General features: G+C 31.5%; 2 protein-coding genes across 3 annotated transcripts in view; both read right to left on the bottom strand.

The window, feature by feature from the left end:
• Nucleotides 1-15,738, bottom strand: part of orb2 (cytoplasmic polyadenylation element-binding protein orb2) — a 382,665-nt gene that overhangs the window by 108,095 nt on the left and 258,832 nt on the right. The gene's annotated exons all lie outside the window — the stretch shown is intronic.
• Nucleotides 2,797-4,464, bottom strand: LOC142324625 (trehalase-like). The gene has a single exon (XM_075365474.1). The coding sequence runs from the start codon at nt 4,462-4,464 to the stop codon at nt 2,797-2,799; it is 1,668 nt and encodes a 555-aa protein (XP_075221589.1).

The raw sequence follows: 15,738 nt of genomic DNA, 5'->3' as shown, positions 1-15,738 counted from the left end.
ATTTAGTTAATTAGGAGTTAATTTTTTTTTTTTAATTCAATTTCCTGCTTGAAATTGACAGTATTTTCATCATACGCAGTATTTAATTTGACAAAATTTTGAACAGTAGGTTTTGTAAGAATTCACTCGTGTGATTGATTGGAATTTAAATAGATTCTAACTGGATAGAATTCCTTTCTTTGATGTGATTGATGTAAATATGTTGTTTTACGATTTATTAAACGTATTCGGCACATATGATTGGGTAAGAATATATGGGGGGGGGGTATTCTGATTGGTTGGAAATCAATATAATTTTTCTGAACTAATCAGTAACACTAAAGTTTTTTGTAAGTAAAACATCATATCAGTAACAAAAATAATCTAACAAATTTGTAAGCGAACGAGAGGATTTAAAAAAAATATCAGAATAAAAAATAAAATAATTTATTCCATGATTTTTATACTTATATTTAAATAATTTATTTGAAATACAAAATCTTCATAAAATAAAGATGGGGTTTTGAACATGGATTAAATGAATGCAAAAATATTTACAGTTGTTCATTTATCGAATCTGTCATTTCAAACCTTTTTTTAAATAACTAATAAATTTCAGTATATGCACAATTACTCGCTCGGCAAATCATAAAAGATTGGTGGGGTTTCTGTAATTGAGATCAAGGCAGTATGGAAATTTTGAGAAGTTATGTTGGTAGCTCTTAACCTCTAACCCAAAAGTTAGTGTAACAGCAGTTCAAACCACCACATCAGTTTTTATATTGTGGCTGAGGTGTGTTTAGTTCGTTGCTATGTTCACTGTTCAAGAAAAAGCAACGTGTATTTTGTGGTAGGCTGAATTAAAGTCCGTAATTTTAGTTCGATTTGAGTATGGTAAACAACCACCATATGAAAATAATATACGACGTTGGTTCAAACAGTCGAAGAAACAACTGTTCTCAAGGAAAAATCAAAAAACACGAGTATCAGACGAAACTTTTGAACGAATTAGACAATCTGCAATGAGAAGTCCTAACAAATCAGTTTCACATTGAAGGTAGATATTTAAAAAAACAACAATTCACAAAGTTTTACACAGAATATTGAAAAATACGCGACCTACGTCATTTAAAGGAAAGAATTAATGAAGCAATTGTAACCATAACAGAAGATATGTTAATTCGGGTATGGGCAGTAACTGAGTATCGATTGGGCATTTGCCGAGCGATTAATGGTGCACATATTGAAATTTATTAGTTACTAGCAGACCCGGAAATGCTTCGCTATTGCTATATATATATATATATATATATATATATGTAGAGAGAGATAGAGATAGATAGAGAGAGAGAGAGAGAGAGAGAGAGAGAGAGAGAGAGAGAGAGAGAGAGAGAGTGAGTGGGAGAGAGAGAGAGAGTTTAAATGAACACAATTGAAAATTTGATAAAAAAATTAAAAAACTGAACTTCACAAATTTTACCTTTCACTTATTCTCCTTCCCCTTTTCCCTACCCAACTTCTCCCTTTCACCCTCTCCCAGTTTCCTTTTTACCCTTTCTCGTTGTCCTCTTTTCTCTTTCCACCTTTTCCCTTTTGCCCGCGCGTAAATCGGTCCATTAGTTTTTTGGTCTTTAGCGGACACACATACGAACATGCCTTTGATATATATATATGTAAAATAAAAAAGTCTTTTATTTCTTTTCACGTAACTGATATTCATATTCTGAATATGAACCAAATCGGTCCATAAATATAATTTTTCTAAATATCTCAACCCCAGCGCCATCTAGCGGGTTCATTTTTTGCAAAGATAATTCTTTCCATGTACGTAACATATGTTCTGAATATGAGACAAATCGGACCATTAATACAATTTTTCGAAATATCTCGACGCCAGCGCCACCTAGCGGGTCCAAACTAATTCAGAAACCTTCCCCGGCAAGCGTCTAACCGTTCCCCAAAGTTTCAACGCTATCGGATGAACGGTTTATGAAGGCAATAAAACATAAGGCGATAAATATAAAACATCAACTGCTTTTTTTTTTTTTTACAATTTAATCCATGTTCAAAACCCCACCATTCTTTTATGAAGAGCCTGTATATTAAACAAAAAATTGTTTTGCAATTATTTTTTTTTATGGAAATGAACGTTTTTCGAAACTATCAAAGTACTTACGATTAAAGTACATACGATTCAATCGGGAATAAATTCTGCAACTAAGGATGCATCAAAACGTAGAATTGGAAACAATTATCAAGTATGAAAAATATATTTAAAAAACAGCAAATAGATTAAATAGTTAAACCCTTTAAAGTAGTTAATAAAAAAAAAACACCGATTGCAATTTCAACTTACCGAAAAAATTCTTTATATTAAAATCGTTTCTTTGATTTGACTCCAAAAACACCATAACGGATAAAAGGTAAGACAACTAATATGTAAATATTTCACCACTCGACATTTTAGCAATAACAATTCAAAATAACCAAATCTTTACTATTAATTAAGTTTATTGTTAAGTGATTTAATTACACACATTTATTTAATACGTTAAAAATACTGAAACTGATATTAAAATAAAATATGTTTTACGTTAATTCATGAATATTGATAATTATTATCAATATATGCTGTGTACATTGTGAAATAATTTTCATTCAATTATAATCGTAAACTTATCGACTTAACACAATCAAACTGGCCGGAGCGAGAGGTAGTCGTATTTATTTAAGTTAATTCTGAATTAATCCGCTGATGGTTTGTATTTTCTTAATAGAGTTTCACCTGAAAAAGTATTTGATGTTCTTAGGTATTCATCAGATGAAGTAATGACAAGATTTTACCGATAAAAGATTTGAGAATAATATGGTACATAGTGAAGCTCCATGAACAATATTACTGTTATAACCAACTAAATGTAGATCTTTTAATGTCATAGTACGGCCATATTTATATAATAATTCTAAACAGATACCGTTTGTCCAACCGAAACCTAACTGAATTCCATACTCTCCACCTCCACCGTGTCCCCCGATAACTGTTGCATCATACTTTTCAAACATCGCATCGGTACTATTATAAGCTAAATAATTCGAACCGAGCCATTTACCGACTAAGATTTTCGCCATTAAACGCGCTTCGATATCTTCGGTCAATTCTAATCCCGTGATCAATATGTACTGAAGAGGTGGCCATGCGTTAGGAAAATCCCACTGCTCGCCTGTATTTTCATTGGTAGTAGGTATTCCACCAGGATTGTTCAATACATTTATTATTTTCAAATATCTCAATATTTTTGAAACGAAATAATCTTTTTTATTTTTATAATAACAATTCGTCCAAAGCGGATAAAAATTCGAAGCGAAATAATAATTTCTCCTCGTTTTATTAATAAAATCATAATCCAACCACGTACCGACATCATCGTGCCATAAAACATCGGTCACAGCAACCAACCAACTTTCAGCGATTTTTAAATATTTATCCCGTTTACGTAACATTTTTAATTCGCTAAAAAATTCAGCTAGTATATTCGCATTCCAATAAATAATAGCGTTGAGATCTACCGGTATAATAGAACTCGCTTTCAGACTGGTCAAATTGCCTTTATTTGTTCCGTTATTGACAAACCACCTGCTCGAAAAATCCCAACCCGTTTCGACCGAAGATTTTATTTCCGTATAAAGATTTTCAATTTCTTCTTTGGTTTTAAACCCTTGCGTGGCAGTCAATACATCTTGCTTATAAGATTCTGGACGCGGACCGGATGAAAGAGCACAGTATCTTGCTAATACGTAAGTCTTACCGTTTTTTACTACATCTACTGTACGATTTAGCATCCAAAAATGAAACTCTTTTTCTAAAAATTCAATGTTATCCATCACAAACATTTTATCACCCGTAAAATCTACGTAACTTTTAACCATCGGAATAAATAATGGAGGTTGAGATCTCATGGTGTAATAAATACGCCCGCCGTTCGGAATAAAACCGTACGTTTGAATCATCGTAATAAAGTTTTCCAACATACCTTTAACAGTTCTGTACATTTGACAATATAATAGACCACGCATAATCCAGTAAGAATCCCAATAATAAAATTCTCTAAATCTACCTCCTGGTACGATAACAGGATTCGGAACGTAAATTATGGAGTACTGATTTGCGTTGATACGTACCTCGCTTTTTACTTTTATCCCTAACAATTTCCAAAGGGCATTTAATTTTTTTGCCCACGTTTTAAAATTAGGATCGATTATATCTTTTATAAAAACGGGTTCTTCGATCCAGTCGTTCGGAATATGTTTATCAAAATCGCTGCCGGGCGGATCAAATGTTTGATTAATAAAATGTAAAAGTTGTGAACGTAACGGAGAATGCTTCGTTTTAAACATCATTTCGTTGAACATTCTTAAGGTTTCACTAATATTATATTTCATTTTCATATCGACAAACGTTTTTGAATCACCATAAATCGATGACATCTGAACAGTATGAAGTAGTTTTCCGTAACAATATATACCGTTGGAACACGGTGGTGGAAGCGAAAGATTCTTCATCGAATCGACTAGATTATTTTCATTTTCAGACTTTTCATATATCGAAGGTGTCTGAATGGAACCGAGAGATAATCCGTAACAACAAATTTTGTTACGTTTCAGCCGAAAAATATTACTTTTATTACAAGGTGACATTTTTATTATCAAAAATAATCTCATCAATAAAATGCAGCAGAATATATAACTGAACATCATATTTGTTATACACATTTACGATAAGTGTAGAATTGAAAACTGAAGTAGAAATCAAATAATGAACAATTACGGTACACAACTGACTTTTGACCTCACTTCTGGTCCATGTTTAACCTGCGGCAAAATAAAATAAAAATGTGAGCTTTTTAAATGTGACAAATTTAATAAGATTTCAGCTAATATTTGCAAAAATATATATCTATCAACTAAATAAGGATAACTAATTTTAATTTAAATAAATTAAACGAATTTACAATTAAATAGATTATCAAATAGGTTAGTTATAGGAGGGAGACCCATATAAGCATCAATCATAAACAGGAAATAATACAGTAGAATCCCGATTATCCGAACTCTGGTTAATCGAAACGCCAATATATTTAATAACCTCTACTATATCCAAGAGACGAATTAAATAACTTATTAAAACCACAGAAAGAAACAAAACCAAAATGCAATAAAGTAATCGCCCGTAAACAAAAAATATTTCTCTACTCAGAAGCCTAAACACTACTTCAAACAGGATGTTATTGTAAAAACTACGCGAGTCATTTCCTTACTACGGTGTTACGTCATTTTTATAGTATGGAGTCCAATTTATGTTGTAGTTGAATGCGTACGGTGTCACTGTTTATACTTAAAGATGCGGTAATTTTTGTTGGTAGAACGGAGTAAAATTTAATGATGTCGTGTAAACGTAAACGCGTAGTTATAACCAATGAAATAAAATTGGAACTGTAAGAAAAGTTCAAAACGGTGATATTTTGCCTAATATAGGCAGAGATTTCAGGGTCTGTATTTCCACGGTTTCAGACTGGATTGAATGCAAAGACAAATATCCCAACAGTATAATATTAAAACAACGAATAGGAAAACAATGATGAAACCGTCGGAAAATGGAAAAATAAATGAGTATATCTTTTTGAAGTTCACTCAGAATAAGGAAAAACGAGTTCCGATATCTGACATTATGACTGAGGAAAAGGCTAGAATGTTAACAGAAATGTTCGGTGATGAATATTTAAACTTTACGGCCAATTCTGAATGGTTGGACAGATGGAAAACTAGAAACGGAATTCGTCAATTAAATATTTGTGGTGAGCAGTTATCAGCTTATAAAAACGCAACCGAACTTTTCAAAACTGCATATAAAAGACACTAACAGAGGTTATATAATAAACCAACTTTTTAACGGGGTGAATCCGGACACTAAATTGTACATTATTATCCAAGAAATCGCTTGCACTGAAAGGTGAAAAATTTGGTCCGTGTCATAAAATTAGCAAGGACAGAATAACGGTGTTACAATGCAGTAATGCTTCGGGAAATTTTTGTTTCCCATTAATATAACATTTAACAAATATAACATTAATTAACATTTAAAAAAAAATGCACTTCCATTATATTACACAAATCAAAAAATCTGTGTAGGTCGTTTGATTTATTTGAAAAATGTTTTAATGAAAGATTTATACCAGCGTTGAAATGTTTGGGGCTAATAAAAAATTACCTCGAAAAACGATTTTATTTATCAACAATACTGCATTTACAAAATTTAGCAAGTAGTGATATTTTTTTGAAATTTTCCCACCTAACGTTAAGAGCCTATTGTAGCCAACGGAACAAAGTATTTTGCAGTTTTCAAACGACATAATTGCCGATTGTTTTTACGCTATAGTTACGGTTCCTCAAACAAAGCAACGAGTCCATTACCCAGTGACGTAATATTAATTAAACGTTGGCGCAACATTGCGGCAAACCCAAAAAACATTTTTTCCTTATTATTTAGCAAACTCACCTTATCCGAAATCGTCCCGCCCCAATTATTTCAGATAACCGGAATTATACCTGCATTTACAAGAGAACTGATCTTCAGCGATATTGTGATCATTTTTTCTAGCAATGGTAAACAGACACTTTCAAATGAGCGCAGCCAGTCAAATGTGAGTTGAAATCGATATTTGACACATCCCATAAGAAAATAAATAACATCAAAATGTAATTATAACCAAGTGTCTTCATTAATTAAGGATTTTAATTAACGGTAAATATATCTTAGTAAAAAATGACGAACTTTTTTAATCTACAACGGGTTTTCTTTAAAAAAAGATTAATTAACTGTATCTCATCTCCCAATGTTAAAAAAAAAAATGTTGCTTATAAAAATTTTACCAAAGAACAAGATTTAATAAAATTTTCAGCAATAATTAAATCACTTTTACTTGATAAATAACTGGAATTAACTATGTACATGGTTCTTTTATTTTCGTTAAGTACAAAGAGTTCCAATAAAACAAAAAGTACGTCCAACATCAACTTAACCTTTTTTTTATTTTGAAGCTTATAATAACAGTCGGAAAAACAATATCATAAAAAAAATCGGATCTAGTCACCACATGACCAAATAATATATAAACACATTTCTGCTGCACTTCCATTTAAACTTATTTCATTTCAAAGTGAGATACGATGCTGCAATTCTTTATTAAAAGTGGACAGTTATGCAATTGCTAAAATATTAGTTTTTATTAATATCAAATATTTATACAATTAATTCAACAATGTTACCTGAAATATTAGGTTAAAGTAAAAGTCCCTTTATTACTCTTTAAATAAATATAAGTCTTTTATCTAACTAATACTATGTTTATTAAATTTTTATGATGTAACCATCAACAAAATGAAAATAAAAACGAAACAGGAGAAGGTTAATAAATTTTATACAGATTTTTTTATTTTAATTCTATAGCGATATCAATTAGACAAATAAAAATAATACGATTCTAAATTATAATTTTCAATTAATATTAAATAATCAGATGTTTCACAAAATCTGATGTGGCCACCAATGACTTCTTTCTATGCCTATTAAATTACATATACACATTTTTAAAAGCATATAAAATGTTATTTCACTAAATCAGAAGTTAAATAATTATTAATACATAAATATATTTAAATTTTAAAAAAAGTCGGAAATGAAGTCGGATTCGAACCGATGTGCCTTCCCGCTTGTAAGATGCAAATATTTCATTAATTAAAATTTTATTTGACTAAACTCTAGAACCAATAAAAATAAGTACCAATTATGATATATTGTTGAAAAGCTGTCAATGAGAGCTTATTATTGCAGTTAAGAAAAACTCCAAAATCCAAATGTTTTTGGATGTACGGCTTTTTTGGACATTTTTGGTTCAGTCGATTGCAATCAAAAGGATAGGTGGACAACTAGATGTCACGACAGTCCTAAATTCTAAATTTCAACAGCCTACGGCTAATCGTTTGCGTACAATATTTATAAAGACGTCAGGCCGAAACTAGTCAAAATTTCCGTTGAAATGTGAAAATCAACATTTTTGGTATCACAATACTTTCTTTACTTCGTACAAGGAAGTAAAACGTATATCCTCCACAGTTTTGCATGACAGAGCTAAGTTTATCAACAAAAGGTTGCGAGACTTTTGCACAAATCAGTTTGAATGCCATTAATAACGTACCTAATATTTGCTTTCAAGTCACCAATCGTTCGTGGTTTGTTGCCATTTACTTGACTTTACATAACCCAAGAGAAAAAAATCTATGGGAGTCAAATCACACGATCTTGGTGGCCAATTGACATCATTTCGTGAAAATATCGAATCACAAAACTTCTGACCCAATTGCTGAATTGTTTCAGCAGCTGTGTGAGATGTGGCTGAATTTTTCAAATTTGCAAAGAAAAAATCACGAATCAGAGCTCTATAGCAATCACTATTTACCCTAACAGCGCTACTCGTCATTTAAAAAAAAAAACAAAAATGGCTTAATGATGACACTGCCCATAATCCAAACTAAACAGTGAGTTTTTCGGATGTAATAGTCGTTATTGAATAATTTGTGTACTGGGATCATCTCAAATACGGCAATTTTAAACCACCAAGCCATCAGCGAATCAAGGTAATCAAAACAAGAATTAATAAAATTTTTCATTTTTTTTTTAAATTTTACCAACCATCTTCATTAATATAAAGATAAAAATAAATAAAAAATTGGATCTTCTTGCTCGACAGCTATTTCGTATAAGGCCACCACATACACAACAAACACAACTTGAAAAACAGATAAGTATCAGAAATTAAAAAAAATTGTTTAAATAAGGTACTATGGTTTTTTTTTTAAATTCTAATATGTTTATACTAAATACAGCTGGCTATTTATTTAACCTTTAAAAAATTAAAAAAAAAATATTTATATAATTTAAGTACGAGTCTCATTTAGGATTAAAAGTTTATTTATTGGAACAAAATTATTTACTTCAATAAATCAGGTTTGGTGCAATCAGCCTTAAACAAGACTAACAAAAATTATACTTAACAAAAAAAAAAAAATATATATATATATATATATGTACCGTGATGCTTACACTTTTCCGTTGAGTAAAAAATTAGACGCGAAGCTGGAGTATAGCCAAATATAATTAGTATTTACAATTTTTTGGTCAACGGATTTTCAAGGTGAGGCAAATCTTGTCCAGTAAAATTTTCTACAACTATATAAAAGTCAAAAATTAAAAATGATAAAAACTACTCCTTTCCCCTTTTTTAATTTTGTCCAAAATTTGATGCGATTAATGCCCCACATAAAGAAATTTTTTGAGCCATTTTAAAGAATATTTGTTGTACCAGTCCGGAGATGATCGAAATACTTGTATGGATCTTTAGAACGTCAATATTTGCTAAAAACCGGATATCTATAATTTTTTCTGTTAGTTATATTCTTTATGGCTCTTTATAGAAGCATGGCTTGAAGCAACAGCAACAGAGCTGCCTGCAGTCGGAAAATAAAAAATCAGCCTATTTATCACACTAATAATTAGATTTTCAATAAATCTTTTATTTACAATTACGAGAAATTTTCTGGTCGACTACTTACAGGACAGTTCTATTAATTCTATTTAAATGAATAAATTGCTCCAATAAATCAAATGGAATTTAAATTTAAATGACGAATTACAGTTTTATGGGATTTAAATACCCCTAATTCTGAAGTATTTAGTAATAACTTTTTTTGTCCTCCTTAGTTTTATCATTCTTCAGTAGTTGCCTTTCCTTCTTTTTTCCTGGTTAGCCTCCTGGAATTACCGTGTAAATGAAGTATAGTCTTGTACAGTCTCAGGTCGACCATTCCTGAGATATGTGATTAATTGAAACCCAACCACTAAAGAAAACCGGTATCCACGATCTAGTATTCAAATTCGTATAAAAGTAATTGTCTTTACTACGACTTGATCGCTGGAACTCTCGACTTCCAAATCAGCTGATTTGCGAAGACGTGTTCACCATTAGACCAACTCGGTGGATCTTCACTAGGTGTCTAGCTGAACTTAACTATCCTAAGTTTTTCACTTACATTTATTATTTAATTCCCTACATTTTAGCGCATTAACTCGTCGTCGCAAATCAGTTTTTTAACAGGTGATTTTTGATTCGAAGATTCTAAAGTTAAATTCTAGTAAACGTTAGTTGCTTTTATACGGATATGAATACTGCACAGTTGATACCGGTGTACTTTAATGGTTGGGGTTCAATTAACCACACGTCCCAGGAATGGTCGGTCTGAATCTGCACAAGACTACACCTCGTTGTAATATATAGTGTAATATATATCATCCTCATCTAATTGAGCCGTGAGGGGAAGTGCTGCTTATTGTTTACTAATTTTACACATTTGGAAAATAAACCCCCTCCCTAACTTTCCCACGTTTTGTTTTGTTTTTAGGGGAATTCGATTAGGTTGGATGAATTTTACTATTAATTTGATCTTAACGGGGTACGACAATTCAATAGAAGACTGTAGCAGAAAATATAATTAATAAAGAAATTAAGTAGAAAATTTAAATTAATATATATTAAAATATATTAAATATAAGCGATATAATTTCGTTATTATATTTCAATATACCGTTATAAGTATTCATTTAAAAAAAAGAATACAAAAGTAGTCTAGATTGTTCAGCATAATACAATATCGCGCAATACGTTCCGTAATATTTGCATATAAATCAAATCCTTAAGCTATAGATGCAATTTACCGATAACATAAAACATAACATTGTATATACGTCACAAATAAAACTTATAAATATTATTATTAACAACACGGAATGCACAAGTTGTTTATACACACCTACAGTGCCTCGAGTTATAATATCGTGTTTAACTAAGGTCATGGCAAGGATCTCGGCCTACATTAATAGAATAATCGTATATAGAACCTATATTTTATAATTAGCTTTTGCATATAATATAAAATGTATACTAAACCAATGAACAAGATTTCAATTCGTGTTGAGTAACTTTACTAAACAGTTGCTAGCCTACCTTGGCCAAATTACAAGCAATTCGTTGTCATTTTGTTTTATTTACTTTTTTTCATCTTCTCACAACAAATTTATAAGTTCATACGGGTACCAGTAACGAAAAGTACTATCTTCTCTCCTTAATAACTCCATAACTATTAATCTCAGAAACGTAAATGTGGTGTCATTTTATAACTTACATGGTCAGCTCGCCGATATACTTTGAGTTTGTATCACTGTTGAACGGGATGGCGGGGAGGGGACACAGCGCAGATCGGCCAAAATTGGCGCTCTAGCTCATTTCCATTCAGTGTAGCTCATGGCTTAGACGTATAGTGCGGTGATTAGTGCGTTTGTGTTTACAGTTTGTCGAATAGATCGACTTAAGTAACAATAAGTATATTTTGGACAATATTTATGTGTAAAAAATTGATCGTGTAAAAAAGTATAAAAATTCAATATGTCAGCCTCAGCCTGCGCAAAAGCCAACCGGAAATATAAATTACGCATATAGTTGGAAAGGGGAGGTTATGGGCCACGCGGAGATACCCCCCCCCGCCCAAAATACGGTGACGAGCAAGCAAGACTGTTTCGAGAGGGTCGCAAAGCTGGCACGGTGTGCTCAGTGAAGATGCCGAAAGTGCGAGCACCTCTACCACTGCTTAATATGCCTTATACATCTTCTCATATCACAGACCAATTTTGAACAAAATTATGTCGAATATTAGTCGAAATAAATGTTAAAATTAAACTTAGTACGCAGTCAATGTTTGGATTTTATTTCAATCCAATACACTAAAAGTAACTCCCTGACATACAGACCGACCAATTTATCTGCAGAGTTGGCCAAATGAAAAAAATTAAATTTTTATTTGGAGATTTCCAGATTTAAAAAAAAAAATAAGATGGTGGCTGTCTCATTTAACTTTATAGATAAGTTGGTCGGTCGACAGCTCGGAGAAGTTCACCCAAGGTCTATAACGTTTCACGTTAAACCAATGGCCGTGCGACCCGACACAGCCCCATCCGATTTTTTGCAAAGATTTATAATCACAAAAAAAAAATAGTCCGGATATAACTAGAAATATTTTATGAGGTTCATTAAAACATTTTTCACTTATTTTCAATCGGTGAAAATATAATGTATTATTTCTCAATATCGCCTCTCTTTGGCTTCTCCCTTTCCTGTACTTAAAAAAAAAGAGAAATAAATCCTACCTGCACAAAACAGAGCAAAGTAAATTGCAATGTTTCTTTTTGCCCAGGCTTTAAAAATAAATCAAGGAGGCATAAAAATAGTAAGAGCGATTTCGTAAGTATTTCCATAAAGCAGTTCCAAAAATATACGGTTAATGTTTACTAATGTTTTACCATACATTCTTAATCGGTTTAAAATTTCCCTCCACAGACTATCGCATTGAAACGATTTTGACATTCTTACATTAGTTTGATAAGCAGCACCTGTTGTAACTCATCTGATTCGTATAAAAAAATAATAAAACAAATATAAAAACTTAATTCCGTTTTAGATTATAAATCATAGGCCATAAAAAAGTAAAACTTTTGTAAAGATGTTAATAATTAAATAAATCATACCGTTATATCTCAAAATTTTCAAGATTCCTGCTGGGCAACAGCCTATAAATTTTCAATGTAATATGTCGTAATTGTTTAGCTGCTGCCAATAGTATCTACTTCGCGTATAATTACTTTTGTATATTAGTTCATAATTATGTTATATATATGTTTCAACCTGAAGCATACGTTTATTAAGATGGCTTACAATTAATGAGATGGCTCGGTAAAATTTCCATTAACTAGAATTCAATATTTTACATTAAAGCATCTCTTATAAGGTAAGGTTATTTTACGTGTAGTGCATAGTTATTACCTCGTACGTACAACAGAAAGAGATGCTTTTAACCTGACAGTATTTTACGTTACAGATTGATACTTTAAAGCGGGATGAGTTACAACATGTGTTGTACTTATTAAACAACTTTCTCCGAGAATAATAATTTTCTTATTACTGCCAAATTTCCGTGATTAATAGAATCAATATTTAACTTTTAGAAATGACACAATTCAGTGATTTTTTTGTATGCTGATAAGTGGTGTAATAATTCAGTAGTGAAGGAAACGGGAAACTCCTAATTTCACCTGTATGAATGTCATGCTAGAATATATAAACTATGTTTTCGGAAATGGTCTAATCTTATAAATAACTACATTTTTTTTTTTCAGTGAAAAACAATATCGTTCCGCGGACGGCGGAAATTTAAAACTTAAGGCTCTAATTTTTTTTTTGTCTTCAGTCATTTGACTGGTTTGATGCAGCTCTCCAAGATTCCCTATCTAGTGCTAGTCTTTTCCTTTCGGTATACCCCCTTACATCCTACATCCCTAACAATTTGTTTTACATATTCCAAACGTTGCCTGCAAACACAATTTTTTCCTTCTACCTGTCCCTCCAATATTAAAGCGACTATTCCAGGATGCCTTAATATGTGGTCTATAAGTCTGTCTCTTCTTTTAGCTATATTTTCCAAATGCTTCTTCATCTATTTGCCGCAACACCTCTTCATTTGTCACTTTATCCACCCATCTGATTTTTAACATTCTCCTATAGCACTAAAATTTCAAAAGCTTCTAATCTTTTCTTCTCAGATACTCCGATCTTCCAAGTTTCACTTCAGAATAAAGCGACACTCCAAACATATACTTTCAACAATCTTTTCCTGACATTTAAATTAATTTTTGATATAAACAAATTATATTTCTGACTGAAGGCTCGTTTCGCCTGTGCTGTTCGGCATTTCACATCGCTCCTGCTTCGTCCATCTTTAGTAATTTTACTTCCCAAATAACAAAATTCTTCTACCCCCATAATCTTTTCTCCTCCTATTTTCACATTCAGTGGTCCATCTTTGTTATTTCTACTACATTTCATTACCTTCGTTTTGTTCTTGTTTATTTTAATGCGGTAGTTCTTGCGCAGAACTTAATCCATGCCGTTCATTGTTTCTTCTAAATCCTTTTTACTGTCAGCTAGAATTACTATATCATCAGCATATCGTATCATCTTTATCTTTTCACCTTGTACTGTTACCCCGAATCTAAATTGTTCTTCAACATCATTAACAGCTAGTTCCACGTAAAGATTAAAAAGTAACGGGGATAGGGAACATCCTTGTCGGACTCCTTTTCTTATTACGGCTTCTTTCTTCTGTTCTTCAATTATTACTGTTGGTATTTGTTAATCGACTTAATTGACTATTACTGTGTGCGATTTACTTTTAGATTTTCCTTCACACTTGGCTGCAGTTAAAAAAATTAACCTTTGATTTCTAAAGCAGTCTGTTTGATTTTGAAAATATCTGTCTCGCTGCAAAAAAAATAATTTTTTTGTTTGTTTGTTACAGCTGTTGAAAAATGAATCGACTAGCCCATCTAATTAGTGATTATTTTAAACGGATTTGAACAGTAGATCGTGGATACCGGTGTATTTGGTGGTTGGGTTTCAATTAAACACACATTTCAGGAACGCCGACCTAACATTATACTTCATTTACATTCATACATATCATCCTCATTCACGCTCTTAAGTAATCTTACGGAGGTACCGGAGGCTAAACGGAGAAAGAAAGTACACCTGGGACATCAGATATCATCAAACTTTGACGATACATATATTTTTCCCATTATAGGTGCCTTTAAACTGGTTTGCAAGGTTTCAGACTCGTAATAGTAAAAACGTAGGTAAAATAATTACAACACGTAATTTCTTTATTATTATTTTAAACGTACAAATTATTCAGACGGTTCTCTATTTGAATTTCCTCCTACATTTTATCAATCAGTATCTTTCTTTATTCAATCGTACTTTGTCAGGCAATAATTTAAATGTTTATCGACGTAATTGAAAGTAGATACTTATTTACATGAAGAAGTAAATTACGCTACAAGGTTAATAATATTTTGAATACACTTCCTTGGTAGTTATTCGATTTTCTAATTTAATTACACCTAAGTGCCCAGCGAAGATCTAATATGAAATATATATCTATTAGGGTATGGACTTTCCAGTTTAATTACACTTAAGTGCAAAGATATATTATCATATAAATAGGGTCCGAGTACAATCATGTACAAAAGTAATTACGAAAATTAAAAATGAAACAAGAAAAACCAACAAAACAGAAAAATTACAAATTTCCTGGAATTTTGGCATTTTGTAAACGATTCCAAGAAAATATTACATCTAATGAATATAAAAATAAACAGAAATAATATAATGCTGAATTACTATTATTCTTAAATATAATTTATTACATCCTTGTACGAAGTAAATAAGTATTGTGTTCACGTAAAATATCGGTTTTCAGATTTCAACGGAAGTTGAAATTTTGACCATCCCTGAATCCATTTTGACTAGTTTCGGTGTGACGTCTGTATCTCGCATAACTAAAAACGATTAGCCGTAAGATTTTGAAATTTTGGATATAGGAGTGTTGTAACATTTAGTTGTACACCTTCCCTTTTTATTGTACCAAAAATGTCCAAAAAAAGCCCAAAATCCAAAAACTTTGATTGTAGACTTTTTCTTAACTTTATTAATAAACTCTCATTGAGAGCTTTTCAACTATATATCATAAGCGGTACTTATT

The sequence above is a fragment of the Lycorma delicatula genome, chromosome 5 (genome assembly GCF_047948215.1).
Source record: "Lycorma delicatula isolate Av1 chromosome 5, ASM4794821v1, whole genome shotgun sequence".
Taxonomy (NCBI): domain Eukaryota; kingdom Metazoa; phylum Arthropoda; class Insecta; order Hemiptera; family Fulgoridae; genus Lycorma; species Lycorma delicatula.
Note: the sequence above shows the minus strand (reverse complement) of the source record. Positions and strands in the feature narration are given on the sequence as shown.